Source organism: Trichechus manatus, unplaced genomic scaffold (genome assembly GCF_000243295.1).
Source record: "Trichechus manatus latirostris isolate Lorelei unplaced genomic scaffold, TriManLat1.0 scaffold00092, whole genome shotgun sequence".
NCBI lineage: Eukaryota > Metazoa > Chordata > Mammalia > Sirenia > Trichechidae > Trichechus > Trichechus manatus.
Genome location: NW_004444028.1, coordinates 5,502,116 through 5,522,112, shown reverse-complemented (window position 1 = coordinate 5,522,112; position 19,997 = coordinate 5,502,116). Strand labels below are relative to the sequence as shown.

The window sequence follows — 19,997 nt, the reverse complement described above, 5'->3', positions numbered from 1 at the left end:
CCTTTGATAAGGACTTAAGATTCCTGTGTAGAGCAGGCCAGAAGATCATGTATTGCCTTCTCAATGTTAAATGAAAAGAAACATATCCAAGTGAGATGTCAGGGTGATCTGGTGGTAACATCTAAGTTACAACATATTTGTACCTGAGATTTTTTTTTTTATGATTTAGTGCATGGTTGACAAACGGAGGTCCGTAGACCAAATCTGCCCATGCCCATTAGTTTACCTATCGTCTATGGCTGCTTTCCTGCTGCAGTGGCAGATCTTAGTAGTTATAGTTGACGGACACTAAGGGCCCACAAAGCTGAAAAGGTTTACTCCTATTAGTAAATAAAATATTTACTGACTGACCCTTTACAGAAAAAGGTTGCTGATCCTGGTCTAATGTCTTAACAACATGGTTTTGGAAAAAGCATGGGTTTGGGAGTCAGAGGTAGGTTTGAGGTCCAACTTCATTGCTTCCTAGCTATGTGACCTTCTAAAAATTACCTAACCTCTCTGAGCCTCAGTTCTGCATCTGAAAAAATAATATACTAATAATAATGCCCATCTATCAGGCAATGCTGAGGGGAGTCATATTGGAACCTAATGCAAAAGGAAAAATGTGAGCCCTCATGGACAATTATCAAAACATCCTCCCATATCTTAAACCAAGTTGAAAAGTTAATAAAAGTTCAACAAGCAAAAAGCATGACTCCATAGAAAGTCCTGCATTGTTCAATCTGTTCACATGCCATCAGGAGCGTTATCCAATAGGCAAGGTAAGCACAGTGTTTACCTTGCTGACCAGATCGTCTGTAGTGAACAATTTCACATTTTTCCACCACGTCAAAGAGTCTGCTTCTAGGTCTGGCTGGGATCTGTCTCTCTCCCAACCCCACAGCACCTTCCTACAGAATCAAAGCCTCTTTTCAAATTTACAATCCCTGACAGGGGCAGAGGACCCAGTAAGCACGGTAAGCACGGGCTTACTTGTGCTTACTTACTAATCTAGTAGTGAACAATTTCACATGGTTTCACCATATCTTTGAACATCTATGGCGAACAACCGCACTACAGATGAGCTGGTAAGCAAGGTAAGCACCGTGCTTACCTTGTCTATTGGATAATCTTCCTCTGCACGCCGTTATCAACCTTCACGAACTTACCTAACAAGAAGTGAGGGCAGCCTGGGCCCGGAAAGTGCGGGCTGATTAGAAACGACAAACAAACAATACCTTATTTAAAATGTTGATATTTTGTTCATCATGGATTTTCTTGCACTGACTCTGATTTTTTTAAATAGTGCATGAAAATACTATTCATCTTGATTACTGCATTTTTGGTGCCTTTCCCCCGTCTTTCAATGTTGCGCCTGGTGCGTGCGTCACTCGCCTCACCCTAATCTCAGCCCTGCTGTCAGGATTGTTGTGAAAATGAGACCTAATGTCTATGAAGTATCTATAATGTATCTAAAGCACTACCTGGTACATAGTAGGTGCTAAAAAAACCCAGTCATTGTTGATGAGGAGGAGGATAAATGAGGATACCAGTGGCGTCACTGGGGTTGGTGTTACCCAGTGGGGTAACTCATGGTGTCAACCCCCTCCGTGGGCGGAGCGGTTGGCCCCTCCAGACCCCGCCCCTAGTGCTCCCTGCAGCTCCTCCCCTCTCCGGTTGGCGGAGGCAGAGACCCTCTCCTCCACCCTGGCCCTGCCGCCTGCACCCTGAGTGGCTGGGGGAGGGGAGGACGAGCTACCGCACTGAGTGACAAGTGACATCATAGTAGTGACGCCACTGCCTTGACGGTCCCTCCCCAAGCAATGCAGGCTTTCCCCGGTGGCTGTTGCTACCACGGATCCTGGGGGACATTTTGTCACCTTTGTGTCAAGCGCTTTTATTTTTGGCTAATTAAATTTTCTTTTAGTTAAAAACAAAACAGACAAACAAAAACATGGTTCGTATAATTTCACAGTTTCTTGGAAAGACCAGAGTGAACAGATGAAAAATTTTTAAGAGTTGAAGGAGGGCAGAATTGTCCAAATCCAGCCAGACTCCAAGTTTCCCAAATTATTCTCTTTCCCCATGGAGGCTAAGGCCGATGGACCTCCATTTTCTACGTGAAGGTTAAAGCGAACTCTTCACCTTGTTTATTCCGTTGGGAGTGGGGAGGCTTTGTAGCAGCTCCTGCACAAAATAAACCACTCTTTTTCTCAGACTAGGAGGTAAATACAGCTGCCATTTTGTTCTATTTTTGCCAGAGGAAATTGGGTTGGCTGGAGAAGTTTCCCCGGAAAAGTGTAATTCTGTGAGACAAGACTGATTACTGATAAACCCACTCCCTTTGTGATGAAACTTCCAAAGGATCCTTTTGCTCCGTGTCTGTGCAGGTCACAGGGCCCTGAAAGTAAATAAAACTGCCCGTGGTGTCTCAATGTTATCCTTAGTTCTAGCTTTTAGCTTCTACCTGTTTTTGGAAGAACTGATTTCATTTCCTATTGGGGGAAACCTCTTCAAAGAGAGGAGACTCACTGTTCACTTCCAAAGAGTTGTCTGTGAAAAATGAAGATGGAATTGAGCACAGAAATCACCCACCAATGAAGCAATTGGGAATGTGGACAAGACAGGAGAAAGCTCTGAGATTCGATGAGAGTCAACAGACAGAGGTGGCGTTCACACTGAACCCCTCAGAATGCTGAGCATCCGGGCTTATTGTTGAAAATGAAGCTCTCATGGAAAATGACAGGTGTTGGCGAGGTTATGGAGAAACTGGAACCCTCATCCATTGCTGGTGGAAATGCAAAATGGTACAGCCACTGTGGAAAACAGTTTGGTGGTTCCTCAAAAGGTTAAACATAGAACTACCATCTGACCCAACAATCCCAATCCTAGGTATATACACAAAAGAACTGAAAGCAGGACCGTAAACAGAAACCTGTATACCAACGTTCATTGTAGCACTATTCACAGTAGCCAAAAGATGGAAATGTCCGTCAATAGAGGAATGGATACACAAAATGTGGTCTGTACATACAATGGCATATTACTCAGCCGTGACGAGAAATAAGGTCCTCACACATGCCGCAACATGGATGAACCTTGAAAACGTTATGTTGAGTAAAATGTCAGTCACAAAAGGACAAATACTATATGATCCCACTTATATGAAATAGGCAAATGTATAGAGACCACAGCCTTCAGTAGGGATTACACCTCAACTTAAAGAAAACAAAAATCCTCACAACTAGACCAATAAGCAACATCGTGATAAATGGAGAAAAGATTGACGTTGTCATGGATTTCATTTTACTTGGATCACAATCAACACCCATGGAAGCAGCAGTCGAGAAATCAAAAGACACATTGCATTGGGCAAACAATCCTACCACAACTGCACACGATTAGAGCAACAACAGCAAAGACAAAAACACGAAGATCTCAGAGAGAACATGACTTGTATCCCTGGGATTTCTGAATCACATCTTAACAATTGCTAAGTTTTGGACTGCAGGCCAAAGAAAGGAAAAACGAGGAGTGTTTTGTTCTTAATATAAAACACAAAAACCATTTGTGATCAATAATCTCTGCTATCAGATGCATATTATTCAACACCTTCCCCCATGAAAGTTCCGAGTTCACGGTTTTGTAGATACGGAGAAGTCTAGATACAGCTCACAGCTGTCACTACGTTTTTCCTGCGAGCTACGTTTTATTGTGGTATGTCTGCGTGCTCAGAGTCTACCATGCAGCAGTGATACTCTTTTAGAATAATTTAAAACAAGGCTTTACTTAAGAGGTAATGTCAAATGAATAAACAAAAACCAAACCAAACCCCTTGCTGTCGAGCCTATTCTGACCCACTGAGACCCTATGGGACAGAGTAGAACTGCCCCATAGGGTTTCCAAGGAGCGCCTGGTGGATTGGAACTGCTGGCCTTTTGGTTAGCAGCTCAGTTCTTAACCACTGCACCGCCAGGGCCCTGTTAAATAAAAAGACAAGTCACAAAAAATTCAAGTTTTCTTAATTCCAACTTTGTAAAGAGAGATATATGATGGGAGACTGGAAGAAAGTACTCATAAATCATCATTAGGCTTTTGTGTTAGGGTGTTAAGGCTATTGGCAGCCCCCATTCCCTTTAACTATCTGTAAATGTATATTTATTTTTTAAATTTAAAAATGATAATAAACATACATTTAAAATATTACTTTTCAGTTAAAAATATCATAAATCTAATTTTAACTTGTTATCAAATTAACTTCAAAAGCATAAATTTTGGACATTTATTTGTAGGTCTTAAATCCTAATACCTCTATTTTCCATTTCCCCTCTAGTCTTTGATTACAGGCATACACACCTGATTTCGGTGTAGTTGTGATCATAAAACTGAAAAACCAAACCCAACCTGGAGGAATCTGGGAGGCATTATGCTGAGTGAACTTAGTCGTAAAAGGACAAATACTGTATGAGAACACTATTATAAGAACTCATGAAAAGGTTCAAACACAGAAGAAAACGTTCTTTGATGGTTATGAGGGGGGGGAGGGGGGTATTCACTAACTAGACAGTAGACAAGAATTATCTTAGGTGAAGGGAAGGACAACACACACCACAGGGGAAGTCAGCACAACTGGGCTAAACCAAAGCTAAGAAGTTTCCTGAATACAACCAAACACTTTGAGGGACAGAGTAGCAGGGGCAGGGGTCTGGGGACCATGGTTTCAGGGGACATCTAGGTCAACTGGCATAACAAAGTTTATTAAGAAAATGTTCTGCATCCCACTTTGGTGAGTGGCGTGTGGGGTCTTAAAAGCTAGCAAGCGGGATGCATCAATTGGTCCCAACACACCTGCAGCAAAGGAGAATGAAGAACACCAAAGACACAAGGAAAATATTAGCCCAAGAGACAGAAAGGGCCTCAAAAACCAGAGACTTCATCAGCCTGAGACCAGAAGAACTAGATGGTGCCTGGCTACCACCAATGACCACCCTGACAGGGAACACAACAGAGAGTCCCTGACGGAGCAGGAGAAAAGTGGGGTGCAGAACTCAAATTCTAGTAAAAAGACCAGACTTCATGGTTTGACTGAGACTGGAGGGACCCCAGAAGACATGGCCCCCGGACTGTCTGTTAGCCCAAAACTAAAACAATTCCCAAGGCCAACTCTTCAGACAAACATTAGACTGGACTGTGGAACATAAAATGATCCTAGTGAAGAGAGGGCTTCTTAACTCAAGTAGATACATGAGACTAAATGGGCAGCTTCTGTCTGGAGGCGAGATGAGAAGGCAGAGAGGGTCAGGAGCTGGTTGAATGGACCCGGGAAATCCGAGGTGGAAAGGAGGAGTGTGCTGTCACATTATAGGGAGAGCAACTAGGGTCACATAACAATGTGTGTATAAATTTTTGTATGAGAAATTAACTTGAAGTGTAAACTTTCACTTAAAGCACAATTTAAAAAACAACAACAAAAAAACCCACTGCTGTCGAGTTAATTCCGACTCATAGGAACCCTGTAGGACAGAACAGAACTGCCCTACAGGGTTTCCAAGGAGCAGCTGGTGGATTCCAACTGCCGACCTTTTGGTTAGCAGCCGAGCTCTTAACCACTGTGCCACCAGGGCTCCTGGTTGTAATCATAGTTTAACTAAAATTTGAGTTCCACTTTTTTTTATTTGGCATTATTTTACAAACATGTTCCCACATTTCCGCACAGCTTCAGAACTATCTTAAAGATTCCATTTTTTATTAAGTTGCTATACTGTACTTTAATGATCCATTCCTGTACATAGAAACATGGCTGTTGTTTCCGCTTTTGAGTTACCGTAGCATAGTTATTATAAGTAGCATCTCTTCATATGAGACTTTTACAAGTTATTTCTTTAGAATAAATTCCCAGCAATGGTTTTACTAGTTCATAGGGCATTTTGTTAGGTATGTTATATATTAAAGTTAGAAATGAACATTTTTATGGATTCTAATATATAGTATTTCCCTCTTGCCCTTCAAAAAAATTGTACCAATCTTCATTACCACAAGCTATGCAAAAAAGAATTATATTTCTAAGAAGGCTGAGAAGTATTCAGTTTTTCAAAAGAAAAAGCATTTCACTTTATTTTTGTTACTTTACTATGTGTATTGCCCTTTTAATTTTGATTTCTTTTCTCATGATTAATGATTTTTAGGTCATCAATACGCCCAGGCACCATTCTAAGGGGTTCACACACACATAAAATCATATTTCTCTGTAAGAGTAATTTAAATAAACACTTGATGCGTGAACCCTGTAAAAACCCACCCTCTACATATCAGATATTATCATAAAATAAATTACAATTGTCCCGGAAAATAACTGATGTCATTTCATCGAGTTAGAAAAGCACAGAAAATTTAGCTGTGAAAGAAAACAACACTATCTCAGATTTTTTGGCATATTTAATTTTTACACCTAAAAATAGCAAGTTAATTCAAAGAAATAGTAGTTTTCTTATACTACTGAGAAAAGAGTGTTGTAGTTTTATTTCAGGATTAGACAGTTCATTTAATTCATATCGTCTTTCCTTAAGAATGACCATACGAAACTCACCAAGTCCATTAAAGGGACTGAGATAATATCATGTAAAATGACTATGATACCGATAATAATTTTTAAAAAGTCATTAAGAAAACCATTCAACAAATGACCTACCTGATCTCACCAAGCACATCAAACCGATGAAGAAGTACAATCTCGGCATGTGGAGACTGGAGAGAGCGCGTGTTACATTCGCAAGAATGATTTACTCGGCAGAGCCTGGGAGTTTCTTCTGCGCTTTGCTCAGCGCCGGCTCAGGTAACTCACCCAGAGGTGTGGTGACGACAGGAAGTTCGCAGGGGCTGACTGCAGGCGGGTCCCAAGCCTTTCAGAATCTTCAGCTCCTCCTCTTTTCAGCAAAAGGTCATGTACTTTGTACCTGACACAATTTATGCATGTCTTAATTTTATACTTTGTATTTGCAGGATGACGAGTTCAAAATAGTTCCATTCCTTGTGGGCGGTTTATCAGTTGTTTGGCTTGGTGTGTTGAAATCTAGTGTGATTTGAGCTCCCGCAGTGTTCTTGCGAATGAAATAACAAATCCAGTTAGTGTTCCTGTGGGCTTCTGTATACAAAACTACTCTTTATGTTAATTCACACGCTCCTCCGCCATAGGGCAGTGTTTAGACTTCGCTAAGAACATTTCATTGAGTCCCATCGTATACCTATATTTGCCAAAATATTTCTATGCTTCAGATTAAAGGATACTTTTTTTTTTTTTGGCATTGTATATCTTTATTTTATTTCTTCCTGTCTAGAGTTCCCATCTTTCTATTAGTTCTCTTTTAAAAGGAAAAGTAAATGCAAAAATTTACATCAGAGAACTATGCTAGAATTCATTCACCTCAGAGCTGAAAGTAACTAAACTTGTGCTCCATAGCTACCAAGAAAAAAAAACCCAAACCTGTTGTGGTCGAGTCAATTCCGACCCATAGTGACCCTATAGGACAGAATAGAACTGCCCCATAGGGTTTTCAAAGAGCAGCTGGTGGATTAGAACTGCTGACCTTTTGGTTGGCAGCCACAGGGCTTAACCACTCCACCACTAGGGCTCAGTCCATAGCTATAAGGGAGTTTAATTCCCTTTCTGGTGGAAGTACTTACAACACTTTTGCAGACTTCTGATGGACTAAAGAGTTTTAAAATAAATGAATAAGGACTTAAGCAATTTAAGACTACACTTTCATCCAAAGCTTGCGTCAGGTAAAAGCCATTTGCCATTTAGCATTCTCTATCAAAAGTGTTCTTGAAAATAAATAAATACATAAAAACCAATGGTTACTAGTAGCTGGCGGGGGTTGGGGGAGGAGAGGGGAAGCTATTTAACTTTCTGTCTGTGGTGGTGGGAAAATTGGCTTTGACTAAGGGTAATGGATACACAACTTGACTTTTGTAAGTAATATCACTAAACTGCACACCAGGAAAAAAATAACAATAAAGGGGTGAAATGGTAAATAGAATGTTATATATAGTTGTACAACAAAAAAGGAAGCCAAAAAAAAAAAAAAAAGGCTGCAGCTGTTTATACCACATAATAAGCACCTCATGGGTTGTTTCCTTGGTTCAAAGGTTTAAGGGCATGAAATGTGGACCTCGCCAGTCAATTGGCTTAATATTGTTTTTAGAGTTTCTGCTCTACCTCCTAGCTCAGTGAGTAGTGCCTGGGGTCTTAAAAGCCTGCTGGAGACTACTCAGTATACAACAACTAGTCTCTATTCGCCTGGAGCAACATAGGGAGGAGACCAGGAATCAGTGAAGGAAATGACTGTAGGTCTAACTGCCTCCATAAACTACTGCCTCCTTTGCCATGAGACCAGAAGAAATGGATGGTGCCCAGCTACCATTACTGAATGTTTTGATCAGGGACCCAATAGCTGGATCTTGATCACAGGGGAAAAAAAATGTGGAACAGAATTTCCAATTCTTAATAGAAACCAGATGTACTGGATACATTGAGACTGGAGGAACTCCGAAATCTATTGCCTGGAAACAACTTTTAAGCCTTGAACCAAAACTATTTCGTGAAGTCATCTTTAAACTAAAAAAAACAAAAAACAAAAAAAAAACCAAAAACCAAGTGTTCTTGAAGTAATAGCCTCTCGCATAAATTCATCTGTCAGTTCTCTCTGTGTCTGCACCCCATTTGAATGAGCAGGAGGTTCCTTGTAAGATGTAGACTGTAGCAATTCTCCCCAAGGAGTTAGTGTATCGGAATCCCCCACCCCCAGGGAGCTTTGAACCACACTGTGCACAGATTTCTGTGCCCCACCTCAAACCTAATGAACGGCAAGACTGCCTAGCACTGGTCCACTGACAGGGGTTCAAATCCCAAGCCTTCTGCTCACTAGTCTGTAGCCTTAAGCAAAATGCTTAAGTTCTCTGAGTCTTAGTTATGTCTATTGTAAAAATGAAGATAATAAAACCGCGTGTCTCACAGGGCTGTTGCAAGGACTGAATGAGATATTATAGGTGAAGCTCTTAGCACTGTGCCTGCTACCAAGGTGAGTGGGCTCACCACTTGGTACTGCTGTTATTACACAGCCTGCTGGTCACACAATCCGCACCTTTCTCTCCCCTCAGTAGGCGGGCTGCATCACGCTGAGGAGAGGGCTTAGGAAGAGAATCTCTGTGGGATTTTTGGAATGGGGGGCACCTTAAGCCGTGATGCTTCCGGTGAAAGATGGAAACCTCAGCCCTTTAGTCTGTTTTTGTCATTCTTTTGTCTCCTGCTTGGAGAAACACATTAAGGAAACTAAATGTTGTTGTTGTTAGTTGCTGATGAGTCAGATTCCAACTCATGGTGACCCCGTATATGTAGAGTAGAAAACCCTCTACAGGGTTTTCAAAGCTGTGGTCTTTCAGAATCAGATCGCCAGGCCTGTCTTCCAAGGCACCTCTGGATGGGTTGGAACTGCCAACCTTTTGGCTAGCAGTCGAGTGCTTAACAGTTTGCGCCACCCAGGACTCGCAGAAACTTAAATAGGAAAACCACACAGGTTACCTGCAAGCTTTTCTGTTTTTCTTGCTCTGGGCTTCGCTAATTCATAAACAACTGCCTCTGGAGCAAATGGCGGATTGTTTCATACTCCTTCCAGGAGCCTGTTATGAAATGCATTGCGTGCGCCCTGTTGGATACGTGCACTCGCCTGATAAATATTTGCTGAGGTCCTATCAGTTTTAAGTACCATGCCAAATGCTTATCTAGACAGCAAATATACATTTCTTGGAAACCAGCCAACTATAGGAATAAGAGTCATTTCTGTGGGGAGGTCTCTCTGAGTTACTGTTAATGATTCTCTTGCCTGTGGGCCCTGAAGTTTCCCCAACTTTCTAGCTGTGTGTTCCTTTCTACTTCCAGCATTCAGAAAAGCCCCAGAATCAGTGGGAGAAACTGTCCCTTCTCTTTTGGGTTAGTGAGAAATGCCAAGTATAAAAAATATAAAAGATTCCAAGAGTCGGGGGAGGGGAAGGGAGAAGAGGAGGACGTGTGTGACTATGAAGGGACAGCACAACAGATCTTTGCGGTGACGGGAGAGTCTGTATCTTGATTGTAGGGGTGGTTACACAAATCCACACGTGATAAAACTACACAGAACTCTATAAACCAGTTGCCATCAAGTCGACACCGACTCATGGTGACCTCATGTGTGTCAGAGTAGAACTGTGCTCCACAGGGTTTTCAATGGCTGATTTTCCAGAAGTAGATCACCAGGCCTTTCTTCTGAGGTGCCTCTGAGTGGACTCGAACTGCCAACCTTTCGGTTTTTCCTGGTTTTGATACAGTACCATAGTTACATGATGTTACAGTTGGGGGAAACTGTACTATTTTTGCAACTTCCTGGGAATCTGTATATGTATTTCAAAACAAAAAGTTTAAAAATTCCCAGAGATAATCCAAATCTAATCAAATCTAATTCAATGTTAGCATTTATTTAAAGGGTATTCTGAGGAAAAGTACTTTTAGTTCCCAACAACGAGTCTCTTTTCTCAATACTATGACCCTGAATAAATGTTCACAGCTCAATAATGTCACGATCGCCCTCATTTTTGATCTAGTATTATGTACTGGCTTTTTTTTTTTTAGATTCGAGAAACCACCTGCCACAGGAAGCAGAGCAGAAAGCGGCCCTCAACCTTCCAAACACATGGACACGAAAAACAGGTGTGGAAGTGTAAAGGAGCTGAGGCGAGGTGGTTTATAACTCTAGCTGGTCTCAACCATCAGGAAAGGTGACCTATGTCCCCACCCCAACCTGGTCTCGGACTCCAAGCTGCTACATGACTCACTGTCACACCCTTTGTCTTCCCGTCTGCTTCAGTGACCCTGCCATCTCTCGTCTGCAGTCCAAGTTTGGGAAGATAAGTCTGTTTCCTCGATTCATATCCTACAAGGCGATCAGAGTAACTGTTCTCAGGCCCCAAATCCATATACAGCAAAACCTGTGAAAGCTGGAACCTGTGGAAGGCAGAACCTGCCAGAGAAGGAAAATTAAAATGTTTTCCACTAATAGAGAGCATTAGAAATGTGGTGAGCCTGTACGCTGTCAAAGGTGGAAAACCTGCGAGACCCAGAAAAACACAGTCCCATCGAGTTCTGGCTCTCACAAGTTTCATTGTATTTAATTCATTTCCTCATTCTTCCATTTATCAGACATTTCTTAAGCTCCCATTAAGAGATATAATAAGGCAAAATGAGACATGATCCTTCCCCTCCAGGAGACAGACACATTAAAGTTAATAATGATAATAACGATAATAATAACGTAGAGCTATGGGTACAGATTCTATAGGAGAACTGAGGGGGAGCAACTGGAGGCTGGGAATCCCAGATGGAGGAGCCATCAGAAAAGCTTCACAGAGGAGCTGCCTTCGAGCTGGGTTCCAAAGAACAGGCAGGTGTTCTTGAGGTGGAGAAGGTGGGTGGAAAGGCATTCCAGGCGGAGGGAACAGACCTGGAGGCACGAAAGAAGTGTGCTTTGTGAGTTGGGTGTGTATGAACCGGCACATGATAAAGCAATCTGAAGACAGGATATGAAGAACTTGGTCTACCGTGTTCAGCATATTGGATTTTATCTTCATGGCGATGGGAACCTAGCTTTTTTCTTATTCACTTTCTATTTTACATTATTCTGTGAATCAATCTTTTCTTTTGGTAGTTCGTTACAAAACAAGATTAACAACCGCATACAACTTTTCTGACCTCAGAAGCATTTTTCATGGAATAGGGCAACTTTGTTTTAGAAACCATGGCTTCCTTACAATGTGTCAAACAAAATAGACGCAAGTCCAGTGCTTGCAGTAACTACCTGTTTTCAGAGCGCTGCACAGACCATTGGAGGAGAGGCGGGTCTAGCAAGGTCTGTATGCAGGGTGATCAGACAGAAGCAAAATAATTTTTCTGATTAAAAATTCTTAAAAAAACTAATAAAAATTTGGGGAGACATTTTAAATAACTGTGCATCTGTCCCATGCATTTTAGGTATTTTTGGTTCTTGAAGTGCTATTTTAAAATATTGCTATGAAGGACAGGTTTCTGTTTTTTTATTTCTAGCTAGCTGGCTTCCCAAGGATTGGCCATGAGGATCCTTACCTTCCATCGGGGCTGTTGTCCCCTGGAGCGTGCACACAGCTGTCCATGTGAGAAGTAACTCCATGGAACAATCAGTGTCTACCGTTTGGAAGGTCATCCTTGTGACTTCTGATTTGGGGCCTTTATTTGGAAACACCATTTTGCAGTGTGTATTAGTTTCCTTTGCCTGCTGTAACAAATGACTCCAAATTGCATGGCTTAAAACAACAGAAATGTATTCTCTCAGTTCTGGAGCGTAGAAGTTGGAAATCCAACAGAGCCACCCTCGCTCTGGGGACTCTAGGGGAGAATCTGTTCTTTGCCTCTTTCAGCTTCTGGTGGCTGTCAGCATTCCTTGACTTGTGGCCGCATCACATCACTCCAATCTCTGTTCCGTGGTCACACTGCCTTCCCTTCTCTGTGTGGTCTCTTCTGTCTCAAGTCTCCCTGTGCGTTTCTCTTATAAGGACAATTGTCATTAGATTAGGACCCATCTGGATAATCCTGGATGATCTCGTCTCAAGATCCTCAATTTAATTACATCTGCAAAGGCTCCTTTTCCAAACAAAGTAACATTCACAGTTTTCGAGATTAGGATGTGGTCATATTTTGGTGTGTGGTGGTGGTCACCACGCAGCTCATTACAGGGTTCATGCGGTCTTTCTCAGCAGGGGGGCACTTATCACCTGGTGGTAGCCCTCTTTCTTCTGGTTGCACTGAAGTTTTTGCTGCTCCCAGAGATGCCTGTCTCTCCGTTTGAGGTTCTCCCCGGGGGCCATGTTGTTGTTGTTGGTTGGTGCCATCATACAAAATAAATTTTAGGGTTGCCACATGGTCTGTATTTTATGTCAGCCCATCCCAAACAACCCTTCCAAGTTTGGTGACTATCAATCCAACCATTTAGTGATTCAGTAACAGAAAAATGGACAGAAACTTAGTTTTATTTATACAGATTAATATAAATTTACCTTCATCAATAAATGAAAACAACAAAAGACAGAAGTGGGGAACTCATGCTGGAAGCGGTGTAGAAGAGGGGAAGGGTAGAGATGGAGACCAGGGAGGCCAGTAGGCAGCTCTTGCTTTAGTGTAAGTGAGAAGTGACCAGGGCCTGAGCCACAGCAGTTCTGGCGGATTTGGAGGGAGGAACAGGCAGATGTGTGAAAAATTTCGGATGCAGAATTGGCCAGTTAAATGATTTATTAGACGTGAAAAGAAAGAAGAGGGAAGAGAAGCAGTAAGCACTTACCTGTAACAGATAGGATCCCAGGGTGGTGCAACAGGTTAATGCTCTTGAATGCTAACCCGAAAGGTTGGCGGTTTGAGTCCACCCAGAGGCACCTCAGAAGAAAGGCCTGGCGATCTACTGCCAAAAAAAAATCAGCCATTGAAAACCCTATGGAGCACAGTTCTACTCTGACATATATAGGGGTCGCCATGAGTCAGAGTTGACTCAATGGCAATTGGCAATTGGGTTGGGCACTGAGGTAGGCTCTTCATATATGCGAACACATTTAATCAGCCCATAGATCTGAGAGGCAGATTTTATTAACCCCATTTTATAGATTAGGAAACAGGCGTACATTGCTAGTTCTGTCTAAGAGCCAGGCCAATCTGTTTGCAGTGAATATGGGCAAGTTTTGAATTGAAATCCAATATAAGGAGTGCATGTTCTTTTTTTTTTTTTTTTTTGAACATTTTATTGTTTTAGGTGAAAGTTTACACAGCAAATTAGTTTTCCGTTCAATAACTCATACACGAAGTGTTCTGTGGCAGTGGTTACAATCTCTGCAATGTGTCAGCACTCTCCCCATTTCCACCCTGGGTTCCCCATTTCCATTTGTGCGGTTTCTCTGCCCCCTTTCTGCCTTCTCTTCTTTGCTTTTGGGCAAATGTTGCCCATTTAGTCCTGTATAGTTGATTATTCTAAGGAGCGCGTTCTTCACAGGTGTTTTATAGGCCAATCTATTATTTGACTGAAAGGTGGCCTCCGGGAGTGGCTTCAGTTGCAAGTTAGAAGGGTGTCTTAGGGCTATAGTCTCAGGGTTCCTCCAGTCTCTATCACACCAGTAAGACTGAATTTGAATTTTGTTCTGCATTTTTCTCCCACTCTAACCAGGACCTGGAGCCCTTGTGGCGCAGTGGTTAAGAGCTTGGCTGCTAACCAAAAGGTCAGCAGTTAGAATCCACCAGCCACTCCTTGGAAACCCTAGGGGGCAGTTCTACCCTGTCCTGGAGGGTTGTGATGAGTTGTAATTGACTCAGTGGCAATGGGTTTGGTGTTTTGGTTAGCCACCTCAGGACCAAACCAACAACATCCCATCTTTGGGTCCCTATCCCCATTAAAAGGTCCAGAACTCTGTTCCCCAAAGGGGTCAACAAAAACCAAGTTGAGCAGAAATCTTTTAACGTTCAGTGAATGCTAGAGGGAAAATTTGCAAGACCGAAGAATGGATTGGTGGGACTGAGTCGTCATTGTTCTGTGAAACAGAGGTAGGTTTTGAGGACGATGAGGGTGGGGCCTGGAAGGACTGGAAGGAAAGGATCCCCCCACCTGGAGGGGAATGAGGATCCTTAGGGAAAACCAGAGCATGGTTTGGGAGGGGGAGCCAGCGTAGGCTGAAGCAGTGAGGTTGTGCACCTCCCATGGTACAGGGGCACAAATTAACCAAATCAAAAGTAGAAATCTCATTGTCCCAGTTACTCCATGTGGCCCCGGCATGAAGGACTCTTAGGTCCAGGAACGCCTGCAGCAGTGATGGGGTTGGAGTTAAGGGTAACCCTACTCTATGGCCAGCGGAGGCGGTTTGGCCTATGAGCCTGCTGTGGACTACAAGGCAGCAAAGGTACCACCTGGCGGACAAATCTCAGGTGGGAACGACTGTAAGTCTGAGCCCCCCTTTTTCTCTATTCCAGAGGGTAACTAGAGGCACTAAGAGGACACAGAGGCTGTACAGAGGGGTGTGTGTGTGTGTGTGTGTGTGTGTGTACAGAGGGGTGTGTGTGTGTGTGTACAGAGGTGTCTGTGTGTACAGAGGTGTGTGTATGTATGTACAGAGGTGTGTGTGTGTGTACAGAGGGGTGTGTGTGTGTGTAGAGGTATGTGTGTGTGTGTACAATGGACCGTAGATACTGCATATCTAATAGTTAATTCTAGGTCTTCTTCTCGGCCTTGTAATTCTTCTGTTATTCCCAAACTTTCGGTAACAGCCTGATGGTAGCTAGGCTTTGGAGAATTAAGGAATGCACCTGGCTCAACCTTGAGACTTCCTTCCGCCTCCTAGGAACTGTTCCCCACCCCCAGCCCAGAGTGGCGGTGGCCGCAGGTGGGAGGCTGGTGGTTCCGGAGCTCTAGGAGTTGGCTTGCAGCAGAATTCGAGAATACTGGCTGTTGAAGGGAGCCCTGGTGGCACAGTGGTTAAGAGCTCGGCTGCTAACCAAAAGGTCGGCAGCTCGAATCCATCAGCCGGTCTTTAAAAACTCTACAGGGCAGTTCTACTCTGTCCTATAGGGTCGCTATGAGTCGGAAAGGACTTGAGGGCAGTGGGTTTGGGTTTATTTTTTTAATTTTGATTGTTTCAGGTACCGGTAGCGCTCCTTCCGGCTGCTGACGCCCTGACATGTGCCTGTGGGCCTTGTCCCTCGGGCCGTCTCAGGATTGGCTCCGTTAGAGAGAAAACCCCGCCCACATCCCTTTCGATCTCGACGGCGATTGGGCCCGGACCCGCCCACAGGCATTCTTGTTGCTAGGCTTCGGAGGTGGAGCTCAAGACCCAGACGCAGACGGCTTTCCGGTCCGGTGGGAGGAGGTGACGTCGGGAGCGATGGTGGACTGGGTCTCCTGTAACCCTGGGGACGTTTTATCTGCGGGCCTTCGGATTGCGTCACAAGCCCGCGACTAAGCCTTGGCGGTGGTGGCCGAGGCAGCGAAGGCGGCAGCGGCGGCGACAGCTCTGGGGTTTGCGTCTCGGGTTGTGTCGGCCGCCGCTGTTGCTCGGGCCTGGTATGTACAAATGGCTGGTTAGAATTCTCGGCACCATTTTCCGTTTTTGTGACCGGCCGGTGCCCCCTGCCCGGGCCCTCCTGAAGAGGCGGCGCTCGAACAGGTGAGACGAGAAGGGGCTGAGCGCCAGCCAGGCCTGGCTGTACCCCACTCCCGGCCCGGGCTCCTGGCCGGGTCGCGCAGATCCAGTCCGGCAGCGGTGCTCAGCTGAACCCGTGGCTGGGATGAGGCCGAAGATGTGCGGGTGGCGGGTATCCTGGTGACGTAGCCACTCCCTCCACGCTGGGAGGATGCGGCTCCTGGTGAAGGAGGGAGCCAGAGAGGGATGGTCTTTGGGGAGGCCGATGATGGTAGGCTCTTTAATGTCAGAGTCCAAGTGGTTGCTGATAGCAAATCAGGCTGTGTCCTATTCTGCTGGCTTCATGCTGAAAGCTAAACGTGGAAGGAATACTGTCTTTGTTGTGGTTTACTGTTTACAAAGCAGATTCCCAAGTGTCACCGTCGGGCAATTGGGGCAGTTAAAGAGAAGTGAGATTCATAGCTTGCCCAAGGGCTTTGACTGCAAGTACTGTTCTCTTAGCACCAGGAGACAGCAGCTGTCTTGTTCTGAAACAGCTGTCAAACACTATGTCTGAGAGGTGGGGGGAGTGGTTCTGTGCTTTAGAATCGGCGTATGAGACAAGAAGTTAGGTATCTCATTCTTTAAAAAGATCACTAGTCTGTGCTTTAAAATTTGAGAGAAACTAAAAGCTGTTATTACCAAAAAAAAAAAAAACCAAACCTGTTGCCATCGAGTGGATTCGGACTCATAGTGACCCTATAGGACAGGGTAGAACTGCCCCATAGCGTTTCTAAGGAGTGCCTGGTGGATTTGAACTGCCGGCCTTTTGGTTAGCAGCTGTAGCTCTTAACCGCTCAGCCACCAGGGTTTCCGAAAGCTATTAGTAGTTAGCATCTACTCCTTGGCTTATCCCATTTTATAGTATCTACCCCCTCACCTGATAATTTATCTAGAAAGTAAAATACCATACAAATTCTATACACTACACCCCCTCAAAAAACTTCTGGTGATGAAGTGCTAATTTCATTGTTTTTAAGCCTCAGGATCAAAGAAGGTGGAAAAAAGAGTGGTTTCTGGGAACTGAGAGAACAAGATGGTTAATATAGGAGCCTGAGAATGTCGGCCATTGGCTAAATTCCATCACATGTTCCAGAAAGGGTGTGGTGTGACCATATTCCGCCTTTCTACCTTTCTGCTGGGTTGATGTGAGGAGCATTTAATATCATATTGTAGAGTACTGACCATGATGCTTAGTATATGTAAGGGCAGTATTCATTTACTGTACCCCAGGGCCTTCTGTGCTGTCTGGTGTATAGTATGCACTTGGTTCAACAGTTATTGAAGAAGGGAATGTTCCTCTCCCCTTTCCTTCCTTTCTTCTGTGAATCCCTGTTAGGAGAACAGTGGTTGGGAGATCAAAACCCTCTTTACCACACTTTAGGTGCTCACATACTTAATCTAAAACAACTGTTCTCAGCATAAGCCATTTTTCAGTCAAAATGAAGCTAGGAGGTCTTGGTGTGTTTAAAGTTTTGAAGTGAATGGTATCCTCCTGGATCTCATTCTGTTCTTTTTTTTTGTAAATATGATCAAAAGTATTCAGTAAGATGATTGGTAGCATATCATGAGCCTTTACCATTCTTATGGTGTATATTCAGAAGTGTTCCTGAGTTCACAAATTCTTTAATACCATGGTAATAAAAGTTCCATGGTAAAGATGCTGTTAAAAACACCTTTTCTGGCTAGGAACTGTATTTTAAGGCTGCTTATGTTTGTCATTTGAAGTCGAAGATAGCTTTCTTTGGGGTTGTCTTTCAAATGGTTTATTTGCTTGTTTCCAAATAATTTCTGGAGAGAAAAAGAGATACTAGTTCTAGGCTCTTACCTAGGTCCGTTTACTAGCTGAGCGACTCGTGACCCATTTCAAGTTTGTATCTCAGCTTGAGTACAGATTAGTATATGATAGGGAGTTTTGGGTCTCTCTCAGATGGTTAAAAACCGTAGTGTTAAATCCTCAAATGCTAAAGACCTACTGGGGTCACCATGAGTAGCAGTCAGCTGGATGGCAGTTAACACCGTAGAGGAGTGTTCCTTTACAACATCAGTTGAATCTCATATTGTGATAGAATGAATGGAAGAGGAGTGTGTTGTATGAATAGTAAGCTTGCTTATAGAAATGGATATGTTCACGTATATGTATGTGTGCATATGTAGATGTGTATAGTATCTATATAAATACATATACTTTCTCTCCCCCATCTCCTTTCAGCAGTCTATTTTCTGCAGTGGACACTGATGAAATACCAGCCAAAAGACCACGATTAGGTACTGAATATTAATTTTAAAAGTTATTTTTTTAATAAGAAAAATACATGCATGTAACAAAATTCAAAAGGTAAAATGTGTGTACTGAGAAAAGTAAGTCTCCTTGTGTCTCTTTCCTACTCAGTTATCTTTCTAGAGAGAATCACCGTTCCCAGGGACTGTCAGCTTATATATGTTGGATATTTATTTTTAAATTCTAAATATTCCTCTAAAGAAAAGATGCTTTTTTATTTTTGAGGAAGAAACACTTGTAAAACCTAACCCAAGCTGAGTGATTTAGGTCGAATAGCTGAGTGACAACACTCTAAGGCATCGTCGTGAATCTTGTACTTCCCCGTATCTGAAGGGTTAGATGTGGCTTGGTAGAAGAGAATAAAAGTAGGTTAGAGTTAAAAAGGAACGAAGTTAAAAAAAAAAAAAAAAAGAATGAAGTTCTAACACATGCTATGACGTGGATGAATCTTGAAAACATTATGCTGAGCGAGATAAACCAGACCCAAAGGACAGACAGTGTGTGTTCCTATTTATATGAAGTATCTCAAATAGACAGGAAGTAGATTACCGGTGACTGTGGGCTGGACAGAGGAGAACGCGGAGCTATCACTTCGTGGGCCCAGAGTTGTTGTTTGGGGCGACGAAAGGTCTGGAAACGCATAGTGACGATGGTTGCACAGCATTGGGAATATGTTCAGTGCCGTTGGATCGTACACCTGAAAATGGTTAAAATGGCAGCTTTATCTTGTGTTTATTTTACCACAGTTAGAAAACAAGGCAAAATTAGGATAGAGTAGAGGGAAAAGGTACCATGGAATACCGTAACCGTGTTTCTTTTTTCCCCAAAATGACTGTGAATTTGAGTCTACTTCCAGATGTGGTAGTGGAGAGCAGGCGTGTCTGTGTTAACTTCTCATTTAAATCCAGCGAGTACTTATTGAGCGTGTCTTAAGGCCAAAGAATGTTTAGATTCTACTGGAAGTGCAGAACTAAGTAAGACAGGCTCTCTCTCTAAGGACTGTATCTGGTTCTCTGGTTTGCAGCTGTAAGGGTGCGTGATTATGTAAGAGGGGCATAAGACAAGCATAGACGGTTCAAATGGCAATGAGGATGTAATAAATAAAATAAAGAGACAGTAACAACATGCTCTCCAGTTTTCAGCTGGTTGAGAGTCTCAGGAAATGGTTGAAGGAGCTAGTTTATGAGATGGGTCTTGAAAGATGGATAGGATCTCAACAGACAGCAGTAGTAAGGAAGAGCATTCTAGGTGGAGGGAACAGCATGGGAAAGTTGTGCAAATTTGGGAAATAGTGAATATATCTCAGGGAAAGAGCTTATCAGAGAGAGAGAGAGATCAGATTGTAGAGGACTTTGAAAGCCAGGAATTTGTACTGAATTTATTAGGGCACTGTTTCCCCAAGCACAGGGTAGATACCATTCAGGAGATGATTTTAGGTTATAAAACAACATTCACAGCATTAGGTAGCATT

At 43.2% G+C, this 19,997-nt stretch overlaps 2 protein-coding genes across 4 annotated transcripts in view; one reads left to right on the top strand and one right to left on the bottom strand.

Annotated features, from left to right (window-relative positions):
• The window catches only part of LIPH (lipase H), a 36,866-nt gene extending 30,047 nt beyond the window's left edge, over nt 1–6,819 (bottom strand). Inside the window, exon 1 of the mRNA XM_004382258.3 lies at nt 6,668–6,819. Coding sequence (XP_004382315.1) covers nt 6,668–6,716 — 49 coding nt within the window. The 5' untranslated portion in view covers nt 6,717–6,819. The remainder of the gene's footprint in view (nt 1–6,667) is intronic.
• A 9,091-nt stretch (nt 6,820–15,910) lies between these two features.
• Nucleotides 15,911–19,997, top strand: part of SENP2 (SUMO specific peptidase 2) — a 32,089-nt gene continuing 28,002 nt past the window's right edge. The window contains exons 1-2 of one of the 3 annotated variants that reach the window (XM_004382257.3): nt 15,911–16,230; nt 18,458–18,513. In XM_004382257.3, coding sequence (XP_004382314.1) covers nt 16,130–16,230; nt 18,458–18,513 — 157 coding nt within the window. In that variant the 5' untranslated portion in view covers nt 15,911–16,129. The remainder of the gene's footprint in view (nt 16,231–18,457; nt 18,514–19,997) is intronic. The other 2 variants (XM_023736794.1, XM_023736793.1) reach the window with 2 other exon arrangements.